This window comes from Meriones unguiculatus, chromosome 17, assembly GCF_030254825.1.
Source record: "Meriones unguiculatus strain TT.TT164.6M chromosome 17, Bangor_MerUng_6.1, whole genome shotgun sequence".
Taxonomy (NCBI): Eukaryota; Metazoa; Chordata; class Mammalia; order Rodentia; family Muridae; genus Meriones; species Meriones unguiculatus.
In genome coordinates this window covers 16,546,967-16,570,026 of record NC_083364.1, presented here as the reverse complement: position 1 = coordinate 16,570,026, position 23,060 = coordinate 16,546,967, and the positions used below count along the sequence as shown (strand labels likewise).

General features: G+C 57.0%; 1 protein-coding gene across 2 annotated transcripts in view; it reads right to left on the bottom strand.

The window, feature by feature from the left end:
* Window positions 1-544: 544 nt before the first annotated feature.
* The window catches only part of Arid3a (AT-rich interaction domain 3A), a 28,841-nt gene continuing 6,325 nt past the window's right edge, over window positions 545-23,060 (bottom strand). For both annotated transcript variants that reach the window (XM_021641908.2, XM_021641907.2), the window contains exons 4-9: window positions 9,175-9,247; window positions 6,541-6,724; window positions 6,138-6,385; window positions 4,872-5,156; window positions 4,382-4,480; window positions 545-3,993 (exon numbers count right to left, since the gene is read on the bottom strand). In XM_021641908.2, coding sequence (XP_021497583.1) covers window positions 3,797-3,993; window positions 4,382-4,480; window positions 4,872-5,156; window positions 6,138-6,385; window positions 6,541-6,724; window positions 9,175-9,247 — 1,086 coding nt within the window. In that variant the 3' untranslated portion in view covers window positions 545-3,796. The remainder of the gene's footprint in view (window positions 3,994-4,381; window positions 4,481-4,871; window positions 5,157-6,137; window positions 6,386-6,540; window positions 6,725-9,174; window positions 9,248-23,060) is intronic.

Sequence of the window (23,060 nt, the reverse complement as noted above, 5' to 3'; positions counted from 1 at the left end):
GACTGTGGGAAATGGTTCCCGGATGGGGGGCAGAAGGGGAAGGCACGCAAGGGAGCAGCCTGTGCAAAGGCCCTGAGACAAGCCAAGCGTGTGCTCCGCGCCTTCAGCTCCTGGGAGGCAGCGGCATGCCCAGCTGGACTTCAAGACCCGGTCTCAAAAGAATACGGTCAACATCTACTGTATGAAACTCTCAAATAGCAAAGGGTTATTGTCATAAAGCAAGAAAAGGAACAGCAGGGCAGGGAGATGGCTCAGCAGGCAGGGACACCCCTGCCCATACCGCACCCCACGACCTGAGGTCAGCCAAGGTGGAAGGAGAGGACCAACTTCCAAAAGTTGCCCGATATCCACAGGGACAGCCTGGCACCCAAGCACCCACCACACACAGACGCGAAGTGAAAAGAAAACAGAACAGGGAGGAAGAGCCTTCACATGCTCCCCGCCTCAGTGCCTCAAGTCTCACCAGCCACTCTCGTCCCCAGACACCCACTCCTAACACGTCCCGCGGGGCCCCACCCCCCAAATCAGAACAAAAGCCAGGAGCTGTTCTTTCACAGAAGTGTCTCAACTCTTTAATCTTGCAGATTTACAGGGTTACAATCGTGTTAAATATTTCTGAGGTTTAAATACAATCCACAATAAGGTCATAAAATGTAAACTTTCAGTGCTTTTTTTTTTTTTTTCAATTTCAAAAACCACCCCCCCCACACGCATGCCTCCCTGTTGTCTGCTGACTTTTCCTGAATATTCCGTCCAGCTGTGACCATCGCAGGCCGCAGGCCACAGCCTGGTCGGAACTGACCATGAGGCCTGACCAGAGGTAGAAAACAGTTTTTCTTTTCTTTTTTTTTTTTTAACTTTTTTAAATTAAAAAAAAATCTTTTAAAATCCACTTATTTTCTTTTTTTTTTTTTAAATTTTACCTGAGTTTGTGTGCAACCACCACACTGTCCAACAAGCCCCTCCCGCCCCAAGAAACTGAAAAGTTCACGTTCCTAATAAAACAGCTCGGCTCACATTTACCCAGAGGGAAAAATTAAATCCACAAAAGCCAAAATTATGTGGGGGTGGAAAAAAAAATGAAGTGTATAAAAATGCTAAAAAAGGCACACACACAAAAAACCCACAGACTATACGGATGTATAACTCAGAAAACACTAACCTAGCTGTCCCCCAGGTCCCAACCCCACCCACTGCAGCCAGATGGACAGACAGACAGACACACAGCCTGGCAGCCGGCAGAAGGGCTGCCAGGAAGGTTCTAGAAGCAGTCTGTGCCTGCCCTTCCACCCTCTTTGCCCTGAGTCTGGGGGGTCTTGCCTGGCCCATGCAAGCCCTGAGGTGCCAGGTGGACAGAGACAGAGTCCAGCCCTGTCCCCAGTCCCATCTGCATAATGAGTGCCAACTGAGCCCAATGCCAAGGGCTGGCTGGGGCAGCTGGGGTGCAGAGAGGACCGTGGAGGGCTGCGGAGTGTGTCCAGCACAGGACACCCCCCCCCGTACAATCACAGAGCTGTGGTGGGCCAGGCCCCCGAGTCAGGACCCTCTGCTTTGTGGCCACTCACAGAGCCCAGATACTAGTGGCCACCAGGACACCAAGTTCCCACTGTGGGATTGAGCAGGTGACCAGAGAAGTGGGTGGCCTGGGGGTTGTTGGGTTTTTTGTTTTTTTTTGTTTTGGTTTTTTTTGTTTTTTGTTTTTTTTGTTTTTTTTTTGCTTTTTGCTTTTTTGGCATCGAAAGACCTGAGGTAGAAAGAAATGTTCCTTGGATGTGCCCACCACGCTGACCTCCTCAGAGACTCCCCAGGGACAGAGGCCTCTGTCTCCCTGAGCCACTTACCCACGGAGGTCAACTTTGGACAGACTTATAAGGGGACAAGAACCCCTCAAAACCCGTGCCAGGAATGATTGTGCGGCTAAGACAGTGGCCCCAAAATGGGGCAGGCAGAAGCTTCCAGAAGGAAAACTGGAGATGCCCCTCCCCTCCAAGTGGGGTGATACCCTCCTCCTGGAAGGATAGGAAGGGGCACGATGACAACCCTGAGACAGGACGAAAGAGGGTCTGAGTCCCATAGCCTAGACTGAGAAGGGGGGCAGGGCGGGAAAGAGGGGCTCAGCACTGGGGCCCAACTCCCAGCATGCACACCAGTCCTAGCCCAAGAAAGCCTAGCGCTGCCTCTGACCAAGGCAGAGTCCAGGACTGGTCCCTCCGTCCAGCAGAAGATTAAGGGATTTCTGTTTTCCTGGCTCCAGCCAAAATGAAATGCAAGTTCTCTCTCTCTCTCTCTCTCTCTCTTCCTCCCCCCCACCCCCTCCAGGGCCTCTGTGTAGCCCTGGGAGTCTTGGAATTTGCTATATAGACCAGGCTGGTCTACTCACAGAATCCTGGGATTAAAGGTGTGTGCCACCACCCCAGCCTTGTCTTATTTTGCTTCTTTGAGACAGGGTCTCAAGTAGCCCAGGCTGGCCTCAACCTCTGTATGTAGCCAAGGATGACCTTTAACCCCTGATCCTCCTGCCTCAACCTAAGAGATGAGATGACAGGCACCATGCCCAGTTTGGCTGGACCATGGGATGGAAACACCAGACCAAGGACCAGGGTCCTTCCTGAGCCTCTGGTTGATTACTGTCACATTCAGGTGCTGTCCCAGCAAGGGGATTGACAAACACAGGAAGAGAGATGGGAACACAGCAGGCACTGGGCATAACTCGCCTAAATCCCTGCCCTGAGCTAGGCCTGGTGCACCCGGCTGGTCTCTTCAGAAAGAGCCTCTCTAGGCAAAGAGAATCCAGCACCTTCGTCCCTGAGACACACCAGGCCACCGTACTCCAAATGCTGCTCCCTACCCATTTCTATCTGTGTCCTGGGTAAGCAATCCAGGTCCCTGAAAGGCGGAGCGAGTGGGCCGGGCCCAGCCTGATGGAGAACTGTGGAAACTGCTGAGAGCCAGCACGGGCTGGCTGAGTCAGGGGCCCTGCAGGGCACCGCAGAAGCCCTGGCACAACAGGGGTGGGGACCGTGGCTGGTATTTCACTACTTCTTTTGCTTTCTTTTTTTTGTTTTAAGTTTGTTTCCCTGAATGAACACAAATATATAGATATACAGATAGGCTCTTCCTAAAATCCCCACCCTCAAGAATAAAATAGAATATTTACAAAATCAGAAACCTCAAATCCTTAAAAAAAAAATTGCATCTGAATGTTGAGATCTTATTTAAAAAAAAAAAAAAATTCATAGCTTCCAAGGAGAATAAAAACAAAACAGTGATTTTTGGCTCCAGTTTGGTTGGTTTTCCCAAAAGGAACCATGGTTAAGGACCAAGGAATGGGGGGAAAAATTTAAAAAAAAATAAAATAAAATAAAAAAAGAGAGAGAAAAGAATCAGAAATGAGAGAAATGAGAACACAGAGTGCCGGGATTCATGAGGTAAACAGACGAGCTTGAACTGGGCTGCTCAAGCTGGGCCCCACGGAAGCCTCTAGAAAGGCAGCCTCCTTCGACTTGGAGGTTGCCCTGGTGGCCCTTTGTCAAAGCCCCTCTCGGAGTCTCCAAAACCTGAGAGATTCAAGTGTTCTTTGCTTTGCCCTGATTTATTGATCTGTTTCTCTATCTATCTCTCTCTATAGATGTATGTATGTATATATATATACTTTTTTCCTCTCCTTTTTGGCGTCAGTGTGGCTCCTCGGGAATGTGCCCAGCCCGCTGGGATTCTAAGGACGTCCCAGGTCCCCCGTGTGGCTGTGTGGTCCCCGCTGGCGCGGCGGGTAGGCAGCAGTGTGACTGGTTTTCCTTTAAGGCAAGGAGTTATTTGAGGTAGAAGTTGTGGGGGGCGCAGAAACCCCGGCCAGCCCCACCTGGCTGCCACTGCTGGTCCCGCCACTGGCTCCCGTCCGGCTCCCCACACTGTTGTTGGTACCAATGCCGCTGATGCCACCTTTGCTGGGGGCGGAGGGTGGTGCGGGGGGCGGTGGCTGGGCAAACAGCACCCCTGAGACAAAGACAAAGGGAGGGACTCGTCACGGGGCTTGTCAGCTGAATAGTAGGGCAGGAGGTGAGGGCTGGCCTGTGACTCCAGAAACCCGGGAGGCTGAGGCAGGAGGGCGAGAGGTGTGCTGGCAACCCGGGATCCAGAGGGAGTTCAGGGGCAGCCAGGGCGCCTTGGCAAGACCCCATCTCGAAAGAAGAGGACTAGCGAGATGGCTCAGCGGGCAATGGTGCTTGGCCCTGAGCTGCATCACCAGGACGCACGGTGACAGGAGAAAACCGACTGGCACAAGCCGTCCTCTGACCTCCACATGTCCCCTTCCCCCCAGCTCTGAGGGAAAAGAAAGCTGAGGGCCCCGCAGGCCTCGGCCCAGCCCACGCTGGACCCTTACCTGTGTACAGGATCCCATTCATCTCCACTGACATGCTAATACTATTGCTGCCGTTGGCACTGGCGACACTCCCGGCCGAGTCCTGGCGGCTCTCAGTGGCTGTGGGGGCAGAGGACCGCCGTTCAGGTCAGAGGAACACCCTGTCTGCTCTCTGTCAGGCCAGTCCTCTGCTGGGGTTCTTTCATTTACTTATGTATTCTTTTTATGACCAGGTATGAACATAGCTCAGGCTGGCCCTGAAGTCAGCATCTTCCTGCTTCAACCTCCTACCGGGATAGCAGGTGTGCCCCACCACCTGCGACCCCAAGGGCCCCACGCGACACAAATGCTAATCTGCTAGCATGTAGATTCCCAGCTGGACAGGCTGAGCTTCCACACGGGTGCACTAGCCCCAAATGCCTCCTTTCCTCCTGGGTAGCTGCCCTTTCCGGGCTGATCAGGCGGAGGGGCTCCGAGGCACTTCTTTTGCCCTGCACACGGGACGCCGTACCTTGGCTGTTGATCCGGATGTTCATGGGCAGCTGTGCCGTCATGGCCAGGAAGTTCTGCTGCAGGGCTCGCTGCATGAGACGCTGCTGCTCATCCGCGACCAGGGCGATCTTCTTCTCAGGAGGCTCCGTGGACTCCAGCTTCTCCCGGAGCTGCTCCAGAGCAGCCGCCTGTGCCGCCGCTGCCGCTGCCTGCACGGCAGCTGCCTGGGCGGCTACAACAGGGTGGCCGGCCAAAGACACAGGCAGGCGGCCCGGGACGGTGATGGGGATGGCCGAGTCTTCCTCTAGACAGATGGGGGATGAGGTGGTCAGGACGGACCTGGGAGAAGCCGGCTTTGCCACCACCTAGGCTTCTGTGGTGTTGGGATGGCACCCAGGGCTTTGGCAAACTCCAGAGCCACTGAGGCACGGCCTCAGCAGACAAGAAGACTCCCATCGGCCCGATGGGATGTCTACACAAGTGGGGAACACTTGGACCTGGGCTTTATGCTTGCTGGGGACGCCATAGGCAGGACGCCTCCCGCCAGCTTCACAAAAGTCAGGCCACTCCTACCTCTGACGCCAAAGCCAGCCTCAAAAAAGATTAATGAGTGCTCAGGGGTACCCAGCATTAGACTTAGGGGGGTTCAAGGGTCAAGTGTCATGACCGGCACAGCACGTGTCTGGTATGAGCAAAGGTCTCCAGAGTTTAGAAGGAAGCGGAAGTGACAAGTTAGTAATGTCTGCAACGCACAAGAGACTGACTATTAGCAACGCTGGATTTAGGAAGGGGTGCAGTGGGGGCTCGAGAGACGGCTCAGTGGTTAAGGGCACTGTCTGCTCTTCTAGAGGTCCTGAGTTCAATTCTCAGCAACCACATCGTGGTTCATAACCATCCACAGTGAGATCTGGTGCCCTCTTCTGCTGTGTAGGCACGCAGCCCGGGTACTGCATACGTAAGAAATAAATCAATCTTAAAGAAAAAGAAAAAGAAAAAGAAAAGGGGGGGGTGCAGTGCTCAGTTAATAACATCTGCCCCGCTGTAGACATGAAAACCAGAATGCTCTTAGTGATGTCTGCTGCAGGCAGGAGAGGCAAACGAGCTGGGGAAGGAAGATTGGTGACACCCTCCTGCTGCAGGCAGGGGACTGGAGAGCAGGGAGTGACTAGTAATGCCTACCTTGAAAACAGACAGGGATGAATGGAGAATTCTCTCGTACTACCTTGGGTTTATCACAGTTACCCAGAGAAATAAGGGAATAACCTCCTCCCTTTAAATGATTCACCTTTCTTGATCTTGGGCGCTGGGGTGACAGAGCTGCCGTTGGTGCTGGCGGCGAGGCCCAAAGAAGTCACCGGAAGCTTGGGTGAGGACAGCATGCTGTGGGCTCCGCCGGGCGAGTAGGCAAAGAGAGAGCCCCCGAAGCTCTGGCGCCTGCCCTCGCGACGGTTGCTGTCTATAGCAGCCTGGAGCTCATTGGGGCTGCTAAGGCCTCGCCTCTCACACTCGTAGGGGTAAAGATACTTCATATACCTGTGGACAGGAAACAGAATTGCACTGGAGGTAACCAGGGGAGTCACCCTGCCACAAGCTCAGGAGAGAGATGGAAGCCTGAGAAGGAAGGTGGTAGGCTATTTCAGAACACAGGTTATGGGCTATCTCAGGAGGAAGTACAGCCCGGCACTCACTGTGTCCGCAGTGTGAAGGCAGCACTGGTGATGGAGGTAGGCAGGTTCAGCCCCTTGGTGATCTCGCGCCACAGCTTCTTGTTGATGACCTCCACCAGGCCGCCCTTCTCGGTCACCAGCACATACAACATGAACAGGTCGAGGACCTGCTTGGCCATGATGGGGATTCGGTTCACTGGCGTGCCTGCGGGACACCAGGAAGGGGCTGCTGAGGGCAGCTACTGCTGCAGCCACTGTGGGTGGCAGGGGTGGGGAAGCCAGGGGAGGAGGGGGAGCAGGGAGAGGATGGGGAGCAGGAGGACGACGAGGAGCAGGGGGAAGATGTGGAACAGGGGGACCATGGGGAGGTTGGGGGAAGGATGGAAAAGCAGGAGGAGGATGGGGAGCAGGGGGAAGATGGGGAGGATGGGGGAAGGATGGAGGAGCAGGAGGAGGATGGGGAGTAGGGGGAAGATGGGGAGGATGGGGGAAGGATGGAAAAGCAGGAGGAGGATGGGGACCAGGGGGAGGATGGTGATCGGCGGGAGGAGAGGAGTAGGGAAAGATGGGGAGCAGGGAGAAAATGGGGGAGGGGAGCAAGGGGAAGATGGGGGAAGGATAGAGGAGCAGGGGGAGGAGGGGAGCAGGGGGAGGATGGGGCCTCCCTGCACTGTGGCCCCCACACACTTATCCTGAGCCTTGCAAGGTGCTGAGTGTCACCCCCCAAGTCCACACCAGGACTTTCTCTGGGCAGCCAAATACATACTCTCCCTAAACCTTCCTGTAGTAGCATTACCCTCAGGCAACATCCCTGCTCGCCTCAGTTTCCCCAAGAGAAGCCCATGCTCTCTAGCAACACAGACATCAGGACCCTAGAGGGAGTTAGAATAGAGGCCAGAGGCCATCCTGGGGACACACAGCAGTCTCTAGGGCCCTGATTATTCCCACTCCAGGTCTGCCAAACAACCACAAACCATCCCCAGAGCCCGGCCTGCCTCGGCTCTGTGTCCCTCCTCAGCCATCCCTGGAGTGTGGCAAGCTCCAGCGGGGCAGGATAGGATTTGCAGTTTAAGAAGCAGGAGCGCCCATTTTGCTCTTGGTGACCCCCCCTGGCCTCCTATTCATCCTTCAAAACCTCACCTCCCAGGACCTCCATTTCCCAAGCCTGCTACAGACAGGGCCCTGCGCTTTTCTGCCCATCTAGACTCCCAGAGTTTTTGCGTATGCGCTCTGGGCCCAGCTAAGAACCCAGCCTCACCCTACTCCTGTCTGAGAAATTCTAGGCTCAGGAGGCCTTCTCTGTCAGCATGCTGAGGAAGGGCCCTTCCAACTCAGCCTGGCATACAGCAAGTGCTCAAAAGAGAAGACTGATGGGTCTCAACCCCAGCCACAAATACGGGACCACCCCTGTCCCTTAATGGGGGAAACCTCCCATCTCTTTACTGATGGGGAAACTGAGGCTCTGTGATCGGGCTCCCCTGTCACTGGGGATCCATGACCCCAGCAAGCCGGCACTGGGAGACCCTTTCCCTACTCTTAGCCACATCCTGCCTCACCCAAGTAGCAAAACCACCCGGTGTGACTCAAGGGGAGCCCGGTGGCCACGGGGAGGTGGATCTCAAACCTGCCACCCTGTTCAAGGCAGCTCAGCCCTAGAGGGAAACCAGGAGGTGGGCAGGCCAGTCTCAGCCAGTTGAGGAGGAAGTTTATATAAAGTCGAGGGACACGATGGAGGATGGGACAGGGAAGGGTGGCGGGGTAGCAGGGGAACAGGCAGGACACCTCCCCGATTTCGCGTCTCCAGGGAATTCTGAAATGTTTCTAGGTCTCTGCTTTCTGATACAAGGGATCAGGAGGTCATCTCTTTCTCCCAAAGAAGGGACCCGTGGGCAGTAGGCTATACTGACAGGGAAAGGGATGGTGGTTTGAATTCCAGAGACTTCAGAACAAAGTACCAGAGGGGGCAGTGACATGGGGTTCTGAGGGATACAGAGGAGTATGCAGCCTGGACTCGACGAGGGAGGCAGGGTTAGAGTTGGGCTTTCTGAGCCCTTGTGGTCGGCGGCAACCCTGAGGTCCCTGGCCTTGCTGACCTGTTACGGTGGGGGTGGTGAATAGGATGGTCAGCTCTGTGGCCGAGAGACAGCTGGAGGCCCCCTGCTGAGTCTGGGGCTCGGGCAGGTGGGGTGCGTGATAACACAGGGTGGGGAGATCTCTCCGGCCACACGGAGGGCAGCAGAGCTGGCCTGAACAAGGCTGGGCTCTGTGGATAGCACGGGGACTTCCCCACACCCACAGGAGCCTGCAGGCCCCACCCCGACACTGAGGGGTTAACTCGGAGGCCACTGGGCTGGGCCAGAGGATCGGGAGGCCACAGTGTCCCCTTCTCTTGTGTCTTCCGGTGGGCAGGCCTGTAGGCCCATGTTTACAGAAGCTGGGCCCCAGTGATGGCGCTGGCTGCTGGCTGGCCTCAGGTCCCCTCCTCCGCCCCTTCCTGCCGTGTGTCTGAAGCCTGGGCGCTCCTGCTCGGACCTCAGTTTCCTCCCTTAGAACACCGGGATTGTAATGACCCAGTCCACCTGAGGCCCCAGAGGTGGAGCTGGGGACCGTCACAGAGTTCGGGGGAGACCCCCTTTTGCCCGGGGAGGTGCTCACCCCGCTTCTGCATGAAGCTGAAGAGGTCATCCAGAAACTCTTTCCTCTTGGGGTCGGCGTCCAGTTCATAGAGCTGCAGGCAGAGCGGGGTGGTCAGCGGGTGGGAGGTACTGTCCCCACTGGGGTGGAGGAGACAATGATGCCGGGTGGTAGGGCAGCAGCAGGGACCCGGCAACCCCACACACCCCAAGCTTAAGCTTCGGACAACGCTGACCTTCTTCACCACATCCAGGGCTCGCTAGCCAATGCCCCCAGGAAGGGTCCTTCCCACCGACCCCAGGGCCTTATTCCCTCTGGGCATTATTCTACAAGGAAACTGAGGCACAGCGACAGAGAGAGTCCTTCAGTCCATCCACACAGCTGCCTGTCTCGTGAGCACCTGGGGTCGCCTCTCTTGTCTCCGTGTAGAGGGACTAAGTGACCTTCAGCCCACCCAGCCTGTGGCTGGTGGCACTGGTGTGATGTGGATACTGCTGTCCCAGGACTGTGCCCTGGGTGCCTCTGGGACTCACTGGCTGAGCAGGGGGAAGTGGGGCGGGGATAATTAGAATGCTCAGCTGAATACCAGGCTCCAAATTAACCTCCAGGAATGCAGCTGGCTGGACTGTGGGGGGCCTTGAAACCACCAATTACACCTAGGTCTGCATAATCCATCATTTAGTCTCCAAAGGCTTGGTGGGAGCCTCAGAGCAGGCATCCCCAGACCATCCTTCCAACACGCCCCTGCCCCCAACTCAGTTTCTCCATCTGTTCAATGGAGGCCAAGGACGGGACAGGCGCCATCCTGGAAAGGAGGCAGAAGCCTAGGTCTCTGCCCTGGGTGGCACGGCTGTCAGCTGCCCAGCTGCCCAGCTCTGTCTGCACCTGCCCCACCCCGGGCCAGCCGGCACCAGACTGGCCAGCCCACATTCCTAAGTCCAGGGAGGCCCACTCTCCCTCTCCAGGCTGCCTGAGGGGTGTGGGGCCTGGCAGGTACCAGGGGCCACCCAGCACGGGACTCTGGGTGCCACACACAAGCACCGGGGCCAGCTGGAGTCCTCCTTCGTTGGTGAGGAGCCTGAGAGAGCACCATCCACGGTGTGTCCCCGTGCCCAGCAACCACCAAACCAGATGGCTTTGTACTGCCATCTGATGCCCTCCAGGGGCACCTGGGCGGGGAGGAGCAGGCACGACGACCAGACAACGGGAGATAGGCCGGAGCCCTAGACACTGTGAGGCAGAAAGAGCCCTCCCCTGGGGGAGCTGGCGGGTCCTGTACAGACCCCCAAACCCTTTCCTGGACACGGGACAGTCTCCACGGGACAGATGGGTTCTGCCCTCCCGGGCTTAGCCCCCTCCACAGACACCATCAGAGCCTCCTTCCTCAGTTTCCCCATCTTCATGGAAAAGCAAGGCAGGTGGTAGTGGCGTACACCTTTGATCCCAGCACTCGGGAGGCAGAGGCAGGCAGATCTACGGAGTCTGAGGCCAACCTGGTCTACATAGCGAGTGCAGGACAGCCAAGGCTACACAGAGGAACCCTGTCCCAGAAAAACAAGAAAAAAGAAAGAGGAGGAGAAGGAGGAAAAGCTCAAGACAAAAGTGCAACCGTTTGAGGGTGTGGCTCAGCGGGCGGGGCGCTCACGCAGCACTCGCAAGGCTGTGGGTTCCACCCCCAGAACCCCGTAAACCAGGCGTCTTGGTGATGCACACCTGCCATTCTGGCACTCAGGAGTGGGAGGAACGGTTGGGAGTTCAAAGCCAGCCCAGGCCGCATGAGACCCCGTGTCATCACCCCAAAGGACAGTTCTGTCTTCAGCTTCAAAGCCTTTGGGGAGGGGAAACGGAGGCTCAGCCCACAGAGTAGCTGCCGCACTGATGCCCATTCTAATAGGAGACACTGAGGAACCAGGCAGCGGCAGAGCCTGCTGGGATGCCTACAGCGACAGGACATCAATTAAAGCCATAAATGGGACACCCACAGCATCCCCCAGCTGCCTGTGGGGGAAGGGTGGACCACAAAGACTGCTGTGAGAGCCCTGGCCCTACTCGGGGAGTGTCTCCCCCTGGAGAGCCGGCTCCAGGGGACAGGGTCTAGGCTCCCCGTCTAGTCAGAGGCCCAGCACGGAGAGAGGCTTTGGCCTGTTTTTCTTGTATGGAATTAGACAGCACACTGCAGTTACCTAATAAATGCTCATTAAAGATGAGGGTTTCTCAGACCTTGCAGGGGATGTTCACGCCCTGCGGTACGGCCCCCTCCCCATCTCTTCACTTTTCTGCAAAATGGCTTTAGGTTGTAGGAGCATGAACCCCAGGACGGGGGCATACAGCAGGCACTTACTGAGTGCAGGCTGCCTTTCCTCCCTTTCCCTCCACAGCCATCCAAACAGTTCCTTCTCCGTAGGGAGACTGCGTCTCCCGCGCCACAATCCTCTGCGGCTCACACTGTCCGCCGTCCCTCTGTCCCCTCCAGGGAGACCTTTTTTGGTCCGTTTATTTGTGGGTTTTGTTTTTCCTTTATGGGAACCTTTTGGCTGTTTTTGTGGGTTTTCTGTTTGTTTGTTGAGGAGAGAGTGTCTAGCCTAGAACTCCTGGCATTCCTCCTGCTTCTGCCTCCTGATAGCTGGAATGACAGGCCTCAGTCATCCACCCCCCACCCACCCCAACCCCGCCCAGACCTGGCTGGCCATGGGGCCCAGCTGTCCACGGTCACATCCATCCGAAGGTTTCTGTTCTGACCACACCTGGGCAGCCAGGGCCATTCCCACAGGGGCCCAGGGCGGTGTCCTCAGAGCCAAGGGGCCCTGGCTGTCCCCGGCTGTTTAAAAAAAAAAACAACAAAAAAAAGACTGCTCTATGTGTGTGTGTCTGTGTGTACACATGTGTGGGGCCCCTGAGAAAACCTTTGTCCCCCAGGCTGTAGCAGCCTAGGCCCCCTGCCGGTTCCCCAGGGCTCCAAAGTCCACAGGGCCCCACCTGGGACCGGCGCCAGGCGGGGTGGCCCCCAGGAACGAAGACATTCAGGAAGGGCCTGGCCTGGCCCTAGCCCCAGCCTAGACCCTCCCTACAGTCACTCCCTTTGGGGTACGGCAGGCAGAGAAAGACTGTCGTCTGGGTCTGACACCCAGCTTCGCCCCTGGGCTCCAGGACCCCGTGGTGTGCATGCCTGGAAGATGGAACCAGTTTTGGCTTTAATTTTTTTTTTTTTTTTTTTTTTTTTTGAGGTAGGAGCTCATGTAGGCCAGGCTGGCCCCACATGAAGCAATCCGTTTGCCTCGCCCCTCAGTGCTGCGACCACCACGCCACCTATTCAGCCAGGGGAGGCTTTTTAAAGGCTCGCACCTGCTGTGGGAACGCAAGCTATTTTCCTCTTTGGTGATAAGAAAATGTGGATCAGATTTGAGTCAGCAGCCCCTGCCCCCAGGTGAGGGGGGAGCCCAGAAAAGCCATCTGGGGACACAGGGACCTTGAAGACCCTGGGGAATTGCTGCCAGCTTGGCAGGAACGAAAGAAGGAAGCCGAGTCCTCCAGTGGGTGCCCACTCTCCGCAAGGAGTTCTTAAAAGGGCTTTCTCTCGCCAGACTCAGGGCGCGCACATTTCACCCCAGCGTTCAGGGGTTAAGAGCGCTGGCCCGCTCTTCTTTTTGTTCTCTCTTTCTATGTGCACTGGTGTTTTGCCTGCATGGATGTCTGCATGAAGGTGTCAGATTCTGGAGTTACAGACAGTTGTGAGCTGCCATGTGGGTGCTGGAAATTGAGCCTGGGTCCTCTGAAGAGCTGTCGGTGCTCTTAACAGCTGAGCTGTCTCTCCAGCCCCTTATTTTATTTTTCAGGGACTGGGTTTCTTTGTGTAGCCTTGACTGTCTTAAACTTGCTCTGTAGACCAGGCTGGCCTCAAACTCAGACCTGCCTGCCTCTGCCTCCTGTGTGCTGAGATTAAAGACATGGACCATCACCGTCCGCACTGGCTGCTCTTTCAGAGGACCTGGGGGTTCGGTTCCCAGCATTCATGTGGAGGTCCAAAAGTCTGCAAGAAACCTGGTGCTTTCTTCGGGCCTCTGAGATCACCCGCACACCTGTGGAGCATACATGGGCACATAAAAATACATTTTAACCCCCTTTTTTTTTCCCCAAGAGGGTTTCTCTGTGTATCCTTGGCTGTCCTGGAACTCCATACGTAGACCAGGCTGGCTTCGAACTCAGGGAGATCCATTTGAGATTCGCCTGCCTCTGCCGGGATTAAAGGCGTGCATCACCACTGCCGGATGCTTTTCTTTAAATTTTTTTTGGAAGTTCTGCATATAAATCTCAGCTCACATACAGTTGCACACCTCTGTCTACTTCCAGAGCATTCCACCCCCCGAAAGCAAACACTGTCGGCATGAACCGTCACCCCGCCCTCCTCCTGCCCCTGACACCCAGGTACCCACTTCCACTCTGTGGCCTTTGTGTCTGGGTCTCTCCCTGTGCAGTGTCCTCACGCCCCTCTACTCTATAAAGTGTACCTGGGCATCAGCGCTGCTCACGGCCACTCAGCATCCCTGCCTGTGGGGGGACCACGCTGCATGTCCACGGTCTCTGACCGCAGAAGCCTTTATCCTGCCACATTCTTTGAGGATCTTGACAACTCTGTGTGCTTTAGGCTCTGGATAAGACACAACTCTCAACAGTGTTTATAACCAACGTCTGAATACAATGGCTGGGATTTTCCTCCCTCTCCCAGCATGACCAGGACACTTCCTTTGCCCAGCTGCCCAGGGATGAAGGGCTCAGAGTTCTGGAAGCTTCAGGACTGGGCCACAAGTCTCCCCCTCGTCCTCTCTGCCAGCCCAGTCCTGCTGTCCTCTATCTTGGGAGTGTCTCCTGGAAGCTCTCGGGCCTCTTGGATGTCTTTACAGAGCCCTGGCCTGGGGCCTCCACACTGGCTGGTCCTTCCTTAAGACCCTTCTCCCATCTCAGCGAGGCCCCGGACACCAAGATGACTCAGCACTGGGGCGAGTCTGAGGCCTCCTTGGCAGACAGGCCTGTTCCATTCTGCCATGGTCAGGATTCACCTGCAACCCTTCCTTCACTGGGTGAAACTGAGGCAGAGGTGATCTGTGAGTAACAGAGTGCCAAGGACCAGCTGAACATTTGACTGATGCTTTTCCATGATGGCCCAGGGTGTTGTAGTGCATTATCTAACCCCCTACACTCAGGAGGCTGAGGCAGGAGGATGGCCATGACTTCCAGGATAGCTCAGGCAACATAGGAAGACCCTGTCTCAAAACAAACTTGAGTTCTATCCCAGCAACAAGAAGCCAGGAGGGTCAGAAGTTCAAGGCTAAACTTGGCTACACAGTGAGTTTGAGGCTAGCCTGGTCTACAGAGTGAGCTCCAGGACAGCCAGGGCTACACAGAGAAACCCTGACTCAAACAAACAAACAAACAAAAGCAAAGAAAAAAAGAAAGAGAGACTGCAATTGGATGGGTGCATCCTGTAGCTGCTCTGCAGTCTGTATTTTCCCCTCCTCGGTCTGGGGTCATGGCGGCCAGAGTGCCGGGAAGTAAAGATGGAGGTCTGGCTTGTCATTTTCACATTCGGAAATCCAGAGAGTTTTGCAGACACTATTTGCAGCTCTTTCTGTGTATGAGGCCACTGACACAGGGTAGGTGCACACTAACCACGCAAAAGGACCCAGCCGCAGCAGATGCTACACTGTGACGTTGGGAAGCTGGGGTAGTCTAATGGCAGAGGACTGTGCAAGTTCAAGGCCGCCCTGGGAAACTTAGTGAGACGCTGTCTCAAAGTGAGAAGTAAAGAGAGAGCTAGGGAAGCAAAACTGGGGTGGAGCCCCGACTAGAATCCCCCCAGTGAGGGGCTGAGGGCATGGTCAGTGGGGAACAGTTACCCAACGGGTGTGTGTGTGCCCCTGGGTCTCTTCCCAGAGTTGATTTTGGAGGGACTGTCACTCTGCACACAGCTAGGGCACCATGAATGTGCAAGCTTCCACTGCCCTAGCTCTACTTTGGGCTCCTCTAACCACAGGGTGGCCTCAGGGTGCACCTGAGAGCTAGGGGCTTCCCCTCCAAGCTGGCCACCCGGCTCTTTCATTTCCCGTCACTTCTGTGGGCACTGGGGGCCAACTCTGGCTCAGGAAATTGGGGAAGTGATTCTGGGCTGGGCCAAACATCTGTCTGTTCAGCTGCCTCCTGCAGAGCTGGCCCCTCTCCCCGTCCGAGCACACTGGATGCCCCACCCATGAGGCGGATATTAATAGCCCTTCTGAAATGACCACTCGGAGCCACAGGAGTGGCTGCAGATGCTGGCCTCTGGGTTCTCTGCAGGGGAATTTGTAGACCGCCAACCTGCCCTTCTCTCCTGAGTAGATAGATCACAGATCCGATCAGGGGCCACCTTGGAACCTCAACCTCTTTTTCTGTGAAGGGAGGGCGCTGTGCCTAGAGCTTTCATGTTGAGGACAAGACACAGCACAGCAAAGGTCAAGCCCAAGGAAGATGGCCAGGTTGGGGGGAAAAAAAAACCCCTGCTCAGCTGCTAGCCTGTTTTACAACTGGGAAACTGAGGCACAGGGGTTGGGCAGCCCTGGGGACAACGTCCGGGACAGAGGCACCTGTCAGAAAGCACGGAGGAGTCTGTGTGAAAATGACCACCTGAAGCCCCATGGAAGCCCCACACTTCAGGAGCAAAAGAGATGGCGCGAGAGCCAAGATGGAGCCCTCCAGAGCCTCAGTGGGGCCTAACAGAGATCAGCGAAGGACAATGCCCAGCACAGTGGAGCGTGTGGGCGGATGATTCAGAGATCAGGATGAAGCCAAGCATCGTGGCACAGCTTGGGGAGCCCACGTACTGGGAAGGTAGAGGAAGAATGATTACAGTAAAGTCCAGAAAAGCCTGGGACAGAGGAAGAAAGACTGTCTCAAAATGCACAGACAAAAAAAGTGTAGGGGCATGGCTCATATCTATAATCCCCGAGCGAGGGTTTGGGGGCGTGGTCAGGGTGCAGCCCCAGCCTAGAATTCCCGGGTGAGGGGCTGGGGGTGTGGTCAGGGGTGGAGCCCCAGCCTAGAATCCCCCCTCCCCCGGCGCCTGGTTTCTCTAGTTGTATTTCTGTAGAGCCCCTGAAATTTCTTAAGGGACTTCCCTGTTGGCCAGTGTGAACCTGAGGTCCCCTGGCTGTCACCCTGGATTCCTGGGACAGATGTCTCTTCCCCGGCACAACAGGACACAGACAGACTGGAGCTTATGTCCTAAGACAGAGATAGAGGCCCACCTGCCATCTAGAGTCCCCACCTGCTGGGCGGAGGCCCGCATTGAATGGCCAAGGGCGGGTGGGATCCAGCCCAAGGTGGTGGCTCCCAACACTCACCTCCCCCTACAGGGAGCCCTCGTCACACTTCTTCGGCAACAGCCTCACTGGGAAATGCCGAGCAGAGAACACAGCTAACTACGGCCCGTGCCCATTCCACGGCCTGTGCCTTTGCCGTAGAGCCGGATGTGGAGGCAGAGAAACACTCATTAACAAGAGCCTGACCAAGAGACAGCAGCCAGCTGTGCTCTGAAGGCAGTCCCGTCTGTTCTACAGAGGGAGAAACTGAGGCTGGGAGGGGGAAATGAGTGAATGCTGAGTTAGGGGAGGATGTGGCCTTGGAGCCAGAGAGGCCGGAGAGGTAGATGGACAAGATGGCGGTTGGGTGAACCACTCCCACAATGCCCCTGGGTGAACGGACAAACGTCAGTCTCCTGGCCCCCGGCCCACATACGGCAACAACCCACTCAGGCCCAGCCTGTGGCTGTGGAGTTCTCACAGCAGGATCGAGGGAGCCACATTCCCCGGCTACAGGCAAAGCCACAGAAGCACCCAGCCTGGGCGGATACTGGACACAGCCCGGGATACTGGACACAGCCCGGGTCACAGCCGGCACCCAAAGCCCGGCATGAGGACACACCCAGACAGGACCCCATCCCATGGAGAGAGTGACACAGACGGGCCACCAACCTGCCTGCCCTAGGGCACCCCATAGGCCCCCCTACAGCAGGTTTGTTGTTGTGTGATTGTAGACAGGGTCTCTGCACAGCCTGTCCTGGAGCTCACTTCACAGACCAGACTGGCCTCCAACTTAGAGAGGTGAACCTGCCTCTGCCTCCCGGCTGGGATTACCAAGGTGGGCCCTTACAGCGGGGTTCTACCCACTGAGCCCCAGCTTCAAAATGTCAATCCTCCCGCCTCAGCTTCCTGAGCCTAGCACGGGTGTGTGTGAAGTGGAGACACAGGGAACCGGCCTGGGTGGCGCCTGTCTCAAGCCCCGTATGTGAGTGGCAGGCTCGGTGTGTGTCCACCAACGCCTGGGGCCTGGGATTCGGCACATGTGAATCTGACTGGAAGAGGATCCCCTGGGGTGACTGGAGCTGACCCCACCAGCCTGCCACCCACCCCCTCAAGGACCCACAGACCCTGGCCGGGCCCTGACCACGGGGCAAGGCCGTGTCCCCAGACCGGGCCCTTCAATGGCCACATTAGTTACCGTTTAACCCCGTGACCCCCAATTGTCCCTTGGCCATGCGCAGCCAGGCGAGCCGGGAAGGGGCAGGCCGTGGCCACCCCGTGCGTGCCGCCCACCAGGCCACACCGGGCTGTCCTTGGTCTGGTTTTGAGGACGGACAAGCTTGGTCACGCTTGATGGCCAGGAGGGCTCACAATGACCGGCCTTTCCAAGTGACGTGTCTGCTCCAGCCTATGGCCCCTGCCTGGCTGAGGACAACTGTTTACAGGAGTGGACAGGGACCCCCCCCAAATAAAACCCAACCTTTGTGGCAAGCAGGGGCACGGAGGTGGGGCTGGCTGAGCCCTGCCAGGGCGGGTCGGGGGCACCATCTGCCCTGGCACCACAGGTGGGCACTGCTGCAGGCCAGTGCAGGCCCGAGTGTGTATACCCATGACGCTTAGACCTAGTGACCAGGACCACGCCACCTACAAGCTGACAGTTAACAGTCACTCACCACTTCCCCGTTCTCAGAGCAGGGTGGGCTCACGGCTCACCCAGGCGGTGCACAAGGCACACGCAGACACACACACACCACACACAGAGGCATGCACACTGACACACACACGGACACATGCACAGACACAGACTCAAACACACACAGACACTCCACACACAGACACATGCAGACTCAAACACACACACCTACAGACACACCACACACAGACACAGACTCAAACACACACATACAGACACACCACACACAGACACATGCACACAACCACACACAGATACACTCACAGACACACAGTCATGCACACAGACACACACACACACACACACACACACAGACACAAACACACACATGTACACACCCTGACAGGCACTCAGACACACCACACACAGGCGCACGCACACAGATGAACACACACAGATACACTCACACTCACAGACACATGCACACATACAGACACAAACACACACATAGGCACATATAGACACACCCCACACAGACACATGCACGCAAACATACACAGGTACTCACACTCACACACAGTCATGCACACAGACACAGACATTACAGGGACACAAAGACAGACAGACAGACAGACACACGCGCGCGCGCCATGGAAACCGCCCACTCGGCTCATCACTGCCATGTCCCCACATCCAGTTTTGAATGCGGCCACCACACCCTCTCCGGGATGGCTGCTTTGGGGACACGGCTCTCCGCCTCGGCGTGTGTTATTAGAAAGCGTGGGGCGGGCGGCGCTTGGCAGCGGGTCACAGGGTGGGGAGCCTGGCCAGCGGCGGTGACCTGGTGGCCGAGTTGGCGGCGCAGGGACCAGATAAGGTTCTTCCGGCTGACTCAGCGCGGTTCCCGGGGGTTGGCACGGGCCGGGGCGCCGTGCCAGGCACCCTCCTGTGCCTGCCACAGCCCTCTGGCTCCGTGCCAGTAGCCGCAGCGACTCTGATGAGGCTGCCCAGGGGCTGCCCGACCCCTCCAGTCCCCGACGCCCCAGCACCAGGGACTCCCGAGCCCCGGGAGGACGGAGCTGGGCCTGGCCGCCGGCACTGGCTGTCAGCCCAGAGACAAACAAGCCCAGACGACGCGACGATGCCGCCATCACCACCTGGAGCCTGACTCCAGGCTGGGTCTGCGCGGCACACACTTGGCTCCAGAATACGTCAGCCTGCCCTTCCCCTCCCAGCCTCACCAGCCCCTGGCCCCGCGTCTACCCGGGTCCTCTCTACTTCCTAACTGCCCCCCCCCCACGGCTTGCTCTGGTTCTTCTAGACGTTTCTGTTCTAGAATCAGCCCCTGCTGCCCTTGCCTGGTCAGTGGACTCTTACACACTCGGCCGAGGCCCCAGCTGCTATGTCCCCTCCTGCAGCCCGACCCTGTGTGCCCTAGGCAGGGCAGGTGACAATCTGTCACCTCCTCCCCAGCCCCCACCCCACAGGCTCATGGCGTCATTTTCCAAACTATCACTCTCATCGGTAGCCATGAAAGTTCCGCCTGAGGCAGACACGCTAGGCGACAGGGGTAAGGACACGTGAGCTGTGAGCTGACTTCAGACAGACCCGTCAGCCCCGCCCAAAGCTCCCACCTCCAGCACCTGGCTATCTGTGCTTTTTCCCCGTGTGAGGGAGGTGGGGAGGTGAAGAGTCACAGCCTCCGGCCACAGGCCTCCCCAGACACTCCATTTTCCCTCTCCTGGAATGCTGTCCGCTGTCCCAGAATTAGAAGTAGGCATTGGGGGGAAGGGGCAAGAGGGCTCAGGAGTACAGGAGCTTGCAGCCAAACCCTGAGACCTGAGTTCAGTCCCCGCCCCCGAACCCACACCCCACATGGAGAAGGAGAGGACTGACTGACTCCTTCAGCCTGTCCTCTGACCTCCGCACAGACGGAGGGCCTCTGCCCTCTCGGAGCAAATAAATAAATGTAAAAAAGCAAAACAAAGCATTTTAATGGATTAGGAAGAAAGGGCTGGCGGGGGGGGGGGGGGCGGCATGACTGGGACCTCAGCTTTCAGGAGACTGAGGTAGGAGGAAAAACGGAGAGTTCTGGGCCAGCCTGGGCTATGACACCAGGTGTGAGTCCTGCTAGGGACTCAGCCTTTCTGTGAGAGAAAGGGAGGATCCATGAACGCTGTCAGCTTTCTCTAACCCCCCCGTGATCACCATGTCCCAGTCCATCCACTGTGGGCTAGTGCTCCAGGAGGGCTGGAGGCAGTGAGTCCTTCCTACACGGACTATGACCATCCTATGCCTCAGTTTCCCCTCCACAGTGTCTTTCTCACAGACTGACAGAGGAGCCCATCAACTTTACCTTTTTTCACCCCCCCAGCGGGTTCCCTGGGGCTCACTGTGTAGCTCAGGCTTGAACTTGTCATCCTCCTGCCTCCTGCCTCCTGCCTCCAGCTCCCCAGTGCTGTGTGAGATGAGCAGCGGTGGGAACCCAGGGTCTCCCTGCCACTCCCGCCTCAGCCTCTCCCGTGCTGGGGTGACAGACATGCGCCACCACGGTGGGCTTCCTTTCCCAATTTCTGAGGTCAGTGAGCAGGGGGCGGGTGAGGACATGGGCGGCCACGGCCATGCAGTCGGGGGCACCTGGACAGACAGCTGCTGTCCACACAACTCCTTCCTAAACAGGCACTTATCTGATTACTGTTCTACCTAGCAATTTCACTCCAGGCACACGGCCAAGAGGAACAAAAATAAACCCACGGAAACCAACGACAGAGGCTGCGGGAGCCAAAAGGCAGACACAGCCTAGCATCCAGCAAAGACAGAACGGATCTGAGGGGGTCCATGCTCACGCTGGAGTATTGCATAGCCGCGAACAGGAGCAGAGAGCCTTGAGGACACTGTGCTCAGTGAGAGACCTTGACAGGCCAGGCCCCGTCCTGTGGGTGTCCACCACAGGAAGTGTCTGGAACAGGGGACGTAAATGCTGCGAGCTGTGACCAGGCTGTGCGGATTAAACTGGAGGGCCCAAAACTTTCTTACCCCGACAGGAGTTTCGTTTGTTCATAACCTTAACCTTGAGTCCATGAACGACCCAAAAGCCAGGCATGGTGGTGCAAGCCTATTATCCCAGGACTTAGGAGGCTGAGGCAGGGGAGTAGCCTGGAGAGGGCAAGACCGGATCTCAAACGGTGGCAGCAACAACATAAAATTGAACATTCGCGCCTGTAATCCCAGTAGGCAGGCGGATCTCTGAGTTAGAGGCCAGCCTGGTCTACAGGGGGAGTTCCAGGCCAGCCAGGGCCACACAGAGAGACCCTGTCACAGAAACAACAAACGCCCCACAAAAGACTGCCGGCTTGAAAAATCACAGCGAGGCCACTTTGAGCATGGGTGTGACCATATGGGGACAGGAAGGCTGCAGGATATGTGTCCAGTGCCAGGAGGCCCAGATCCTAATCACAGTTGCTGACCACGCCCGGGTGTCCAGCCCTCAGACCCACAGCCCAGGGCGGATCCCAGCTGTCTAGGCTCAGCTGGAGGAAGCCAGCCGTGGCCAAGACCAGGAAGGAAGACACGGAGACAGTTGCCAAGTGGCCGGCTAGCCAGCACCGCCACGTGCCAGGAAGGGAGTGGGGCAGACGCCAGAGTCAACACTGGCTGGGCCTGGGGCCGACACCTGTGGGGCTGGCTGGACCACTGTTGACACAGGCCGCACAGGTGCCAGGGCAGCCGGCCCGAGTGTGGGACCTTCCAGAGAGAGCTGGAGACGGGAGTCCCGGACCACAGGACCAGCTTCCGCCAACAGCACCCCCACATCCAGCCGTCATTCGGGCTTGTTTCCCATAAGGCCAGCTGGCCCCTAATACCAGAATCTCTGCATGAATGTATCCCCCCCAGAGATCCTCCTGTCTCAGCTTCCCCAGGCCCAGGGGCAGCATGCCAGCCTGCCTGGCTTTATACGTAGACCCATGGGATCCAAACTCTGGATGTCCCCATGTTTACACAGCAGACATTTCCTCCAATATGCCATCTCCCCGGTGCTCCGTGTGGACGGACACGGACACACACACACACACCCCTCTGATAACCTCGATGCTTTTCTGAAGTCACCCATGAGGCCAAGCGCGAGCCAGGGATTCCTGTTCCTCCCATCCTCAGTTTCGCTGTCTCTAACAGCACAGAAAGCCCCTCACAGGCTGTGTCTCTGCATGACCTCTGACCCTGACCCAGGATATCCCCCAGAAAGGTCCCGACAATGGCTCTCGAAGCTCTCCTTTGTCTAGCAGCGCCAGGGGCCCTGGCCCTGTTGCCCTTTTCATGCCTGGCCGATGTGGAGCTGTGGGGTTTGGCTGTGCGCATAGGAGACGCCTGTGCACTTCCGACCATAAATGGCCGCCGTGGCCTGGTGTTAGCCCCCTGGGCTGATGGTGACCCAGTGGACAGAGATGTCCACCTGCCTGGTGCTGGAGTTTGCAGCGAGCGAAACCCCAGGCCCTGAGCCAAAGTCAGGAACATCAGGCCTCAAAACGGCTATGCCAGCGGAAAGCACAGACCTTGACAATTCCCAACCAGAGGTCCTGTCTGGGTGACAGACCTGGCCAATCCTTTATAATACTCATCTGAGAGTGGGCCAGACTGCCTCCATGCTAGAACCAGGGAAACTGAGGCCTGGACCGAAGTGGAGCCAACAGAACCCTGCCAGGCACAAACACTTTCATGTGTGGTGTGCCTGTTGAAGACTCCCGGGGTTGGGGGACCTGGTCTTGAAGCCCACACCACCTCTGGGCCTAGGGTGGGACAGGGTCACACCCAGGAGCAATGACGTCCGTCTGACAGGTCAGCTGGCAGGCTGCCCAATGCACGGCTAAGCAAGCCAGGGCGAGGAGATGGAAGGCGAGGCCGCCCCGCCCAGCCCAGGCCCGTCTCAGCAGGTCCCACGAGGGCACAGA